General features: G+C 40.0%; 1 protein-coding gene across 7 annotated transcripts in view; it reads right to left on the bottom strand.

The window, feature by feature from the left end:
* rps6kc1 (ribosomal protein S6 kinase polypeptide 1) overlaps nucleotides 1-12,306 on the bottom strand; it is a 167,785-nt gene that overhangs the window by 64,524 nt on the left and 90,955 nt on the right. For all 7 annotated transcript variants that reach the window (XM_052098579.1, XM_052098583.1, XM_052098581.1 and 4 more), the window contains one exon: nucleotides 11,038-11,675. In XM_052098579.1, the coding sequence (XP_051954539.1) occupies nucleotides 11,038-11,675 (638 nt within the window). The remainder of the gene's footprint in view (nucleotides 1-11,037; nucleotides 11,676-12,306) is intronic.

The following is a 12,306-nucleotide window of genomic DNA, read 5'->3' as shown; positions in this document are numbered from 1 at the left end:
GTTGTGTATAGATACTAAAGGGATGATCTAATGTTTTTAATTGGAACAAAGTCAGGCTATGCCTGGCTCCTGCCTGGAGGAGGCAGAGGACCCATGTGTTATTTAGTGCTAGAAATGAGATGCAACAAATGTGTGTGTAGCAAATGACTCTAATAAGGGAAATCATTTAATATATTAACCAAATGAATGCAGAAAGTAATGATTGTTAGTTAATATAAAAATGTAAACCATATGAGGTGATTACAGTGTGCTTTATGCATATAAAATGAAATAGTCATGCTGTTGCCATCATTGAAGCAAGTTAGGACAGGATGACCCGCTGAAGGAGAGAAGGTGGAAAACAATTGCGGCCTAAAATACCAATGAATAAGAACGACATATTAATATGGATGTTATTACTGACATACTTGGGACAAGTGTTTCCCCCAATGATGGGGCCTACCAGAGAAACGTCCCAAGAAGGACCAGGATCACCAGATGAACAATTCTAAGAAAGCATACTGCAGAGTGGGTTCCCTACAATCAGCCTTGGGGATCTTGGATGGCCTTTCCAATGAAGCTGACCTAAAACGAAATACTCCAGAATGTGAATTAAGAAAGTACAGAGCACTTGACGGACTGTACTGAAGAAACTATGAATATGGACTTCCCAACGATGAATACGAGGCAAGATTCAGACAAAGAAGAGCAGCAAGCACAAAACTAAGAACCCGAGGAAGAAGAAGATCAGCAGGAACCGGCTACAGAATCTGAGGAAAGAGAAGAGGAAGTAGAAGGACAAGCGAAAGTAGGGGAAGAGCACGCTGCGGCAGAAAAAGGGATTAAAGTGCCGCAGTAGAGCAGGAAAGCATAGAAAGTGAGACGGAAGTACATGTCACAGAGGAACAGGACCAAGAAGGTGAAGGAGAAAGACAAGAAGAAAGTGATCGTCCTGCTGAAACAGATTCAGAAGCAACTGAAGGAAATGAAACAGGCCAACAAGCGCAGTTGTTCGAGGAAGAGTTGTGGCACATGGAGAAAGAATGGAAGCTCAAGGAGGTATTAGTGTTGATGATGCTGTTACTAACATATCTGGGACAGGTATTGCCTCCTATATAGGGCCTACCGGACAGGCGTCAAGGAAGGCCCAGACTCTCCAGGTGAAGGACTGTCACAACGACTATGGTATGATGAATTTCCTACAATTGACATCTCAGACCTTCAATGTTATTCCCCCGAATGAGCAGAGACTAGATAACATAGCACGAGAAATCAGAAAGAAGCGAACGCCTGGATCACTAAACAAAGGTGAACCCGAAAAGCAAAGAATCTGGATAAGCAATTTGGCTAAGCAGAACAAACCGAAGAATCGGCCTCAAAAGACACCTGTCAAAATAATCACCCAAAGACTGAAAAAGCAAATAAATTTAGAAAATGATATGGAACCCATAGAGGCAGCAGGAACAGAGGAACTATTACAATATGCAAATCAAAATGACTGGTATAAATGGGCCAGATATACAGCTAAGCAAGCAAAAATGACAAACTGTGTAATGTGCTCACCCACTCCATTGAAAAAATTTGTAGTAGTCCCAAATCAGTATGATTATAAGCATTGCGCTGAGTATAATGCCAAAAAATTGTGGTAAAACAGGGAGAACAGTGTACTGCCCAGCAGAATGTTTGGCATTCTTGGGTCATCCGGAATATGATAAATATTATAAGATGATAGGATGGGGAGATGAAGGCAGAAAATTAGACAAATACGTGTGGATAATGAGAAAAAAGAAAGCACATTATCAAATAAAATAAATCGTCAACTGGAGTATGAATGCTTTAACAAAACTAAAGGAAAAACGAATGTAGGACAATTTAAGGGCAATTGTGCAGTAATATGGCATTTAGATGATGAAATGTTTTTTAATAATAATGTGATTAGGTTTAGATTTAGATTGCTGTATATACATACATACCAAATAATACATCCCCAGAAGGAACTTTTACCCAGGCGATGAGGAAACTGCATGACCTGAGAAAGGAAGTTAAATCTAATGTAGGGAGAGATCAGCGGTTTGGGCAATGGTTTGATGATCTTTTTGGTTCATGGAAGTTGGGGCTAATGAAAATAGGTATAATAGTAGTTATGGGACTGACCCTACTTGCATTATTATTATGTTGTATTATACCCATTCTGAGATCAATTATGACTAGAACGGAGGCTAAGCAAATGGTAGCCGTATCAATGATGACAACGCAAACAAGTGTAGCAACCAGACAATATACCATTGGGCCAGGATTGGATGAACTTGATGAGATTTACCGAGAAGCAATCAAGAAAATAACAATGTAAGGGGAATTTTATTTTTGAACACTTTTCTCATGTTTTTGATAGTAAGGGAGACAGCAAGACTATTGTACTTTCATTTTACTTAACAAAATAGGTAGCATCTCAAGAAAGGAGTTAGAGGGTGTTTTGTTTGTTATTTTTGACATATTCCCCTATTATCAATGTAACCAATTACTTATTACTTATTGGTGAAGTATATCTTTAGTACACTGTATCTAACCAAATAGAAGTAGCATTTTTGATGATTATGGTTCCATATAATGTATATGTGAAGTTATTGCCAAGAGAAGACATATAAGAGCTATATTTGAAGACAGGAGCGACGAGCACCTCAGTGCTTGGCTGCAAGAACAAATAGATTCAACTGGTGGTTTAAAAACCCGCTGTCTGCTCCAACACACCACCAGATAGCGCTCCAGGCTACCGGAATTGTCTGTGAGTTCCTCTGGCAACGAAGGATGTAGCTCGTGTTGAGGGAGGAATATATTGTGTATATCTTATATATCTTATCTTATATATGTTTTTTCTTTATGAATAATCAATTGTACTCTACACAACGCAAGGCTTTCAAGTTGCATGCACATGCTTATTACATATAATATGATTTGTTTCTGCTCCCCCATTATTGACAATAGATAAGAGGATTGGAATCTTTTACTTCCTTCTAGCTGATTGTGGAGGGAGAGGTTTGGTTCACAATCCTGCAGAGTGTGGCCCCATCAGCACTGTATTGATAACTTAGTGCGTAGCCTATTTTGGCTACGGTTGTATTAAATTGGCTGGCTTTTGTGGCTATACTGTGGTTTGAGGGACTTAGTATGTGGGACTTTTAGTCCCAGAGGGGGGAATATATTGTAGAATAATCATTTTTTAGATGGTATAATAATCATTCTTAGATATCAAAATACTTGTATGAGTTTCTAGGCCTTTGTGTGAGCCAGGAGAGAGCATATGAGGTTACTAAAAGTGTTGATGCTGCAGAGAACACAAAGAATGGTATACAACCTTGAAATACAGGATGTACTTCTTTAATCAGTTATTATATGAATGGTGTCTTGTATTTTTGCAGCTGGTGTTTTGCTGTTTCTGTTAATTAGTAGTATTCTGACATATATCTTTGGTGTATTTCCTTTATGCTGACACGTATCTCTAAAATATATGGTGTGTCTCATTAAAATACAGGATGCACTTCTTACGAAAACACTTTTAATAAGTTAGATATCTCTTATATGATATGTTTCTGGCATGGTGTTTTACCTTGATGAGTTAAATATCTTTGGAGCTTGTATTTTCTTTCATTAATCAAATGATACTGTGTATGAACAAACAAGGCCAGCCTCATTATGAGGGTACACTGAAATGTAGGGTAAAGGTAAAAGGTATGTGATGGGGACATGGCTGTTTGTCTCATACACAGGTGTTTCTAAAATTGATGCACTTTTACCATGAACTATGACTTATGTCAAAAATAAGTGGAGTTACCAGTTGATGTATGTTTTTTAAAAAATAATTAGATGGGGGATTTTCCACCAATATTTAATTAGTGAGGAAAATAGAACATATTGGTGGCGAAGGAAAGAGACAAGAGTAATTATTCTATTGGTCAGAGATAATGGGCAAGAAGATAACAAAAAGGTATATAACTGAGAACTCAGGAGGATAGAGTCAGAACGGACAGCTGGCCGGTCTCATGTTTGTTGGTGTTCAATAAACTACAATTTTGGCATCTGGAACTCAAGACTCCGAGAGTTTTCTTACAACTTAGAGAGATTCATCGCGATATTCCACGACATGACCACCTCTTGAAGCTTCAAAATGATGCAAAAGTATAATTAAGAAGTCTAACAAATGATTTCATGCGACTCGTGTATGTTCTAAAGGAATACAATAAGGTTTGTCAGAAAGAAACAAAAATCCAATTAATTATTTACTTAAAATCATCACCAATCATTGCTCTCCTGTGCATGTGACTCTACATCTCGCACATGTGGCAAGATGGCAGCACAGGTGTTTTAATGTTGTTTTCGTCTCTGTGTTTTGTGATTACATTGTTTAGTTTATGTTTTTGAAGACAGCTATTTTACTATGACTTGATTAGTGCTACTTGCAAGGACAGTTGAAGACCTAACAACAAATGCAATATTAAAAAAAAACCTGACTTACATAGGGCTGCCCCCGACCAAAGATTTTCCTAGTCGACTATAGTCGGAAATTTAAGCCATTAGTCGACTAGTTGCACGTTTATGTTATTAATTTAATTACTTAAATATATATATATTTTGGGGGGCATCAGAAAATGTTTTGAGTTCCAGGGATGAGAAAGAATGTTACAAGTAACATTGCAAACACTGTTCTACATTACAGAGAAATATTAAACCATAATAATGAGCTTTTAAAAAATAAATTTTACAAGCGCACACATTAAGCGAGCCGCAGCGACATCAGCAAAAGCAGTAATGATTCAGAATGTGTCTGGAAAACCAGCAAGCAGACTGTCTGAACATTTTGTTAATTTACAGAGAAAAATTCACATTAGGGTTGTGCCAACAGACGATGATCTCGGGGATCGACGATGGTCAGAGTGATCGCCAATAGCGGATGCCTTTGACGATGTCAAGACGACATTTGGCTCGTTTTCCCATGTAGCCTATTAAATCATTATTATTATTTATTAGGCTACTATTATTATTATCAAATTAACATTACAAATCATTTGCCCGTAAACACACAGACACATGCTTGTAGAAACACACTTTATTAATTTATTAAGAACAGATGACAGAAGAGCCGTCTATGCCCATATATGACGCGCTTGTTAAAGGTTCTCACTCTGTTTCTTTCTTCTGATTTTTTATTTTTTTTGTAAGAACAGCATCATCTATGTGTGCTGTAAATGAACAACTCAGGAGGTGCTTTGAGTTCAGTTCACTTTATTTCCACAGAGCTGTGATTAAAACATAAAATAATACAAAAACACGTTCACCTCGAACCATGGTTTATATTTCAGTGATTACTTTCATCATTATAATTATTATTTTTACATTTATAATTGTTTTTATGTCGTCATTTGTGTAAGTAATTTTCACCTGCATGTTTAAACGGATACTTGCCTGATGGTAAATGGAAAGGTGTGTATACACTCACCTAAAGGATTATTAGGAACACCATACTAATACTGTGTTTGACCCCCTTTCGCCTTCAGAACTACCTTAATTCTACGTGGCATTGATTCAACAAGGTGCTGAAAGCATTCTTTAGAAATGTTGGCCCATATTGATAGGATAGCATCTTGCAGTTGATGGAGATTTGTGGGATGCACATCCAGGGCACGAAGCTCCCGTTCCACCACAACATGGCACCTCATGGCAAAGATGCTCTATTGGGTTGAGATCTGGTGACTGTGGGGGCCATTTTAGTACAGTGAACTCATTGTCATGTTCAAGAAACCAATTTGAAATGATTCGAGCTTTCTGACATGGTGCATTATCCTGCTGGAAGTAGCCATCAGAGGATGGGTACATGGTGGCCATAAAGGGATGGACATGGTCAGAAACAATGCTCAGGTAGGCCGTGGCATTTAAACAATGCCCAATTGGCACTAAGGGGCCTAAAGTGTTGCCAAGAAAACATCCCCCACATCATTACACCACCACCACCAGCCTGCACAGTGGTAACAAGGCATGATGGATCCATGTTCTCATTCTGTTTACGCCAAATTCTGACTCTACCATCTGAATGTCTCAACAGAAATTGAGACTCATCAGACAAGGCAACATTTTTCCAGTCTTCAACTGTCCAATTTTGGTGAGCTCTTGCAAATTGTAGCCTCTTTTTCCTATTTGTAGTGGAGATGAGTGGTACCTGGTGGGGTCTTCTGCTGTTGTAGCCCATCCGCCTCAAGGTTGTGCGTGTTGTAGCTTCACAAATGCTTTGCTGCATACCTCGGTTGTAACGAGTGGTTATTTCAGGCAAAGTTGCTCTTCTATCAGCTTGAATCAGTCGGCCCATTCTCCTCTGACCTCTAGCATCAACAAGGCATTTTCACCCACAGGACTGCCACATACTGGATATTTTTACCTTTTCACACCATTCTTTGTAAACCCTAGAAATGGTTGTGCGTGAAAATCCCAGTAACTGAGCAGATTGTGAAATACTCAGACCGGCCCGTCTGGCACCAACAACCATGCCACGCTCAAAATGGCTTAAATCACCTTTCTTTTCCATTCTGACATTCAGTTTGGAGTTCAGGAGATTGTCTTGTCCAGGACCACACCCCTAAATGTATTGAAGCAACTGCCATGTGATTGGTTGATTAGATAATTGCATAAATGAGAAATTGAACAGGTGTTCCTAATAATCCTTTAGGTGAGTGTATAGCCTCTATTATTTTTTTTTATCACTTTATTATTTTAATTGCATTTTTGTTTGGAGTGCAATTTTAATTTAGAAATGTATTTGATTTAAGCTTTAAATTTTTTTTAATAAAATATAAATGCAAAATCACTATAGCAAGAATATTCACCGATCCCTCAGCCCAAGAGTTGCCAATGTATTTGGATATTGCAATATATATATATACCAAATAAAAAATATATATACAGTATCTCACAAAAGTGAGTACGGCCCTCACATTTTTGTAAATATTTGATTATATCTTTTCATGTGACAACACTGAAGAAATGACACTTTGCTACAATGTAAAGTAGTGAGTGTACAGCTTGTTTACAGTGACAGTGACACTGTGTAATTTTACAGTGTAAATTTGCTGTCCCTTCAAAATAACTCAACACACAGCCATTAATGTCTAAACCTCTGGCAAACAAAAGTGAGTACAACCCTAAGTGAAAATGTCCAAATTGGGCGCAATTAGCAATTTTCCCTCCCCTGTGTCATGTGACTCGATGGGTTACAAGGTCTCAGGTGTGAATGGGGAGCAGGTGTGTTAAATTTGGTGTCATCGCTCTCACACTCCCTCATACTGGTCACTGGAAGTTCAACATGGCACCTCATGGCAAAGAACTCTCTGAGGATCTGAAAAAAAGAATTGTTGCTCTAAATAAAGATGGCCTAGGCTATAAGAAGATTGCCAAGACCCTGACACTGAGCTGCAGCACAGTGGCCAAAACCATACAGCGGTTTAACAGGACAGGTTGCACTCAGAACAGGCCTCGCCATGGTCGACCAAAGAAGTTGACTGCACGTGCTCAGCATCATATCCAGAGGTTGTCTTTGAGAAATAGACATATGAGTGCTGCCAGCATTGCTGCAAAGGTTGAAGGGGTGGGGGGTCAGCCTGTCAGTTCTCAGACCATACACTGCACACTGCATCAAATTGGTCTGCATGGCTGTCGCCCAGATGGAAGCCTCTTCTAAAGATGATGCACAAGAAAGCCCGCAAACAGTTTGCTGAAGACAAGCAGACTAAGGACATGGATTACTGGAACCATGTCCTGTGGTCTGATGAGACCAAGATAAACTTATTTGGTTCAGATGGTGTCAAGCGTGTGTGGCGGCAACCAGGTGAGGAGTACAAAGACAACTGTGTCTTGCCTACAGTCAAGCATGGTGGTGGGAGTGTCATGGTCTGGGGCTGCATGAGTGCTGCCTAGTGATGCTCCGATTGATCGGCCGATATTGGCTTTAAATAGCTCAATCGGCAACCCCCAAAAGCGCCGATCAAAAAAGCCGATCACGTGATGTAAATAACTCGCGCAACTTTTCTGCATGTGGCGCGCGCGGGAACACAATAGCAGAGCAGAGCTGGCTAGACAGCAGCAAAATGACTTCTCCTCCCGTCTGGAGGTTTTTCAAAGTGTCAGACAAAGACATAAAATTAGCCATATGCAATACATGTCGTGCTGAAATCCCTCGAGGTGGAATACACCAACGGCATTTTAATACAACCAACATGCATCTTCGAACACGCCATACAACAGCTGAATATGCAGAGTATGAGAGACTAAACCAGCCGACGCAAACATCCCCATCCCTCAATCAGCCGACTGTGAGTGATGCCTTTAAACGACGTGAACCATACAGCCGGGATAGTAAGAGATGGAAAGACATCACGTCCAGTATCATGGAATTCATTTGCCTCGACGAACAACCTCTATCCGTTGTGGAGGATAAAGGGTTCCGTCGCCTGCTAACCTGCCTTGATCCACAATACGACCCCCCAGGCAGGAAATATCTAACTGATGTGTCTCCCCGCGTTGTACAAATCCGTGCACACACACATTGACAAGCTTCTGAATGATAGCGTACATATTAGCCACAAGCGATATATGGAGTGCAGACGCCTGTCCAATGTCCCTGCTAAGCTTAACAGCGCACTTTATTGACTCAAACTTCAAAAGACACAACATTGTGCTACACTGTCAGGATTTCACGGGGTCACATTCTGCGGAGGCTTTGGTGAACGCATTTAGCGGCATGTTTCAGTCATGGGGGATCCAAAAAGAGAAAATCCACACAATTCTAACCGACAACGCCAAAAACATGCAGAAAGCATGAAAAAATGCAGATGCTCATAGTCATCAAGAGAAACTTGCCTTTAGTTTATGATTGAGACCTGAATGATTTTGTCCTTTGTGAGGCCAAGCAAGTTTTTGTTTGAAACATTTTGTGGCCAATTGTTTAATTTTATTACATTAAAAAACACTACATTTTACAAGTAGCCTGGGCCTAAATGTGACCTCATCCTATCCCAAGTTCATGTGGGTTGGTAACTATCTGCTTGGCCTCCTTTTGTTTCACTGCCTTGTTATTTATTAAGGATGGCATTGGCTTACAGTAGCTAATCTAGCTATACATTATTTTATTTTTTGGATCTGATGTAGTTAGTTCCTCAACTACATCCATTGTAGTCTGCCTGACCCCTCTTTGTTTTGAAAAATGTTACTCTGCCTTATTTGGAAAAGATGGCATACAGTAGCCTTATGTTATCTTGTTTTCTAACTACAATCAAATAAACATTGGTGGTTCTTTAAGATTTTCTTGACTCTAGTATATTTCTACTGATAACAGATTCCCATTCCCCTGCCATTCTGTGATCGGCAGTGATCGGCAATCGGCAGATCATGATTTTGGTGATCGGTAATCGGTGATCGGCCCCAAAAATGCTGATCGGAGCATCACTAGTGCTGCCGGAACTGGGGAGCTACAGTTCATTCAGGGAATCATGAATGCCAACATGTACTGTGACATACTGAAGCAGAGCATGATCCCCTCCCTTCGGAGACTGGGCCGCAGGGCAGTATTCCAGCATGATAACGACCACAAACACACCTCCAATACGACCACTGCCTTGCTAAAGAAGCTGAGGGTGAAGGTGATGGACTGGCCAAGCATGTCTCCAGACCTAAACCCTATTGAGCATCAGTGGGGCATCCTCAAATTGAAGGTGGAGGAGCACAAGGTCTCTAACATCCACCAGCTCCATGATGTCATCATGGAGTGGAAGAGGACTCCAATGGCAACCTGTGAAGCTCTGGTGAACTCCATGCCCAAGAGGGTTAAAGCAGTGCTGGAAAATAATGGTGGCCACACAAAATATTGACACTTTGGGCCTAATTTGGACATTTTCACTTAGGGGTGTACTCACTTTTGTTGCCAGCGGTTTAGACATTAATGGCTGTGTGTTGAGTTATTTTGAGGGGACAGCAAATGTATACAAGCTGTACACTCACTACATTACATTGTAGCAAAGTGTCCTTTATTCAGTGTCGTCACATGAAAAAATATGGGTGTCGGAGTTGTGGGCCGGAACCATTATTCCAAACCTTTTTTCTTAGAACTTACGCACAACGCTGGGCAGCACCCAGCTACGACTTCAGAGGCTGAAAATGTTTCCGCCATTTAGAATTTTATGAAAAACCTACTTTTTCGAACTCGTCCTAGGACTGTTTGTCCGATTTGACCGAAAATTGGCCTGAATCATCTAGAGGCACTCACGCCAAAAAAAAATCAGTGTTTTCTGTGCAAAAGGAGACTGCCAAGATACTTTATTAATTATTCAAATAATTTCTATAATTATAAATTTTTTATAAAATTTTATTACCAAAATAAAATTCCACAACACAATTAAATTAGGTCACTAAACAACAAAATTAACTATTCATTTAATGAGAATGGATACCCTATATCACCTTTTCCAAAATCACCACTGCAATTCATTCACAAGAGAAGTGCCCCGGTCAATGCGTAATGGGTTCCCATAGGTGAAATCTCAACTGAAGAGACACAATGTACACACGAAATTTTATATATAATTATAACATAGAAATGTGGATCAAGTTATGTGAAATAAAGAGTTCAGGAGGAAACCCAACCAGGCATGGATTGTACTGAATGAGAACTGTCCAAAACACTTTTGGACTAATAAGTACAGCATTACTATTCTTTTTTTTATTTTTTATAAATATTTATGTTAATCTTGTTCTGCTGTGGCTTTTCTGTTGTGTTTTTGCTTAATTTTGATCTGTTGTGGTTTATTTCCATTGTGTTTTCAGCTATTGTTCACTTTGCTGATTCCGTTGTGTTGTTCGCTCCTGGCTACCGTATATAATATTATCTCAGATAACCCTTCCCTTAGACAGCATGTAAAAAAATAATATGAATTGTGCTTGGTCAATTATGTCAGTCAGACGGTCTGTTCCTGTCTAAGTGGGCGAAAAAAAAGCTGCAGCTTGCTGAGACTAAATTTAGTATACCTTATCGAATGGCTCCTCAGAGTGCTGTACACTTGCGTCTGAGGGTACGAGCAGCTGCTTGCAGACGTTTGCGCCATCTTTACTGTCGATGCAGAACATTTCCATGGGTGTTAAGAGGTTGAGGCAGTCAGGCGATTGTGTGAACAGATCAGAGTGTGCCGACTGCTCTTCCTCAGTGAAGAAGCGCAACTCCTGCGACGAGATGGGCGAGCACAGGCTATCGCTGCTCATCATCGAATATGTGTGATTTAGTTGTGGCGTCCCCACTACAACACTGTCTGCGCTCAGCATGCAGCAGTCTTCCTCTGCATCTTCAGCATCGTTGTGCATGCCTAGTCCATCGGGGTCCAGCTTCTCCTGCTCATACTCATTGCACAGCTTCAGGTAGCTGTTGGTGCATTCTTCTTCAGAGCTGCTGGCAGATTCGGGCTGTGTCAAGGTTAACGGGTGCTCGGCAAGGCTGCTCACTGGGGGCAGGTGCGGCACGGCATACTCTGTGCTGCTGGAGCCAACGAGCGGGGGTCTCGAGGCTGAGCAGACTGCTGTGGTGTGAGCTCTCTGGATGAAGGGGATGTCACAGCTGTCATCTGTACTGGTACTGTGCAGATATTTACAGATGTGAGACCACAGTTTACCACCTAATGAGAACAAGAAAAAGTACCACTCAACATCCTGTTCATAAATCCCGGAATGCAGAAAACAGTAAATACTATACCTGCAAACTTATGAGAGGTAAAAAGCATGACATAGCATAATAAAAAAAGTTTCACAAGTATGACAAAAGCCCTTGTACCTTGCCCTAAATACAGAAATGTAGTGACCAAAATTTAAATTCTAGACACACTGGGGCAGAATCTGAAACAAAAATTATAATTTAAAATCATTCCTTGTTTAGAATAACAACAATTCTATTAATATTGTAATATTTTTAAAATGGATTGCACTTGTTCTTCCTTTAGTTGCAATTACTACAATAACATCATGGCTAGTAAATATATTGTTCTGTTTAGATATACTGTATAGATATACAACTGCAATTATGAAAGTGTTCTTTAATACATTCTAAACAGGGGATGTTGCTTTTTAAGACACATTATTATATTAGCAGATTTTCCATTTCAAAATGAATTGTTCTTTAGTAACAGATGCTGCTCTGTCTGCTCATGAAAGATGGCTTCTCTTCATATGTACTAGAGGTGTGAATCTTCACTGGCCTCATGATTCGATTACGATCCAAATGTTAATAATTCGATAACATAACAATTCTCG

Source organism: Xyrauchen texanus, chromosome 30 (assembly GCF_025860055.1).
Source record: "Xyrauchen texanus isolate HMW12.3.18 chromosome 30, RBS_HiC_50CHRs, whole genome shotgun sequence".
In the NCBI taxonomy this organism is placed as follows: Eukaryota; Metazoa; Chordata; class Actinopteri; order Cypriniformes; family Catostomidae; genus Xyrauchen; species Xyrauchen texanus.
This window is presented reverse-complemented; position numbering and strand designations above follow the sequence as displayed.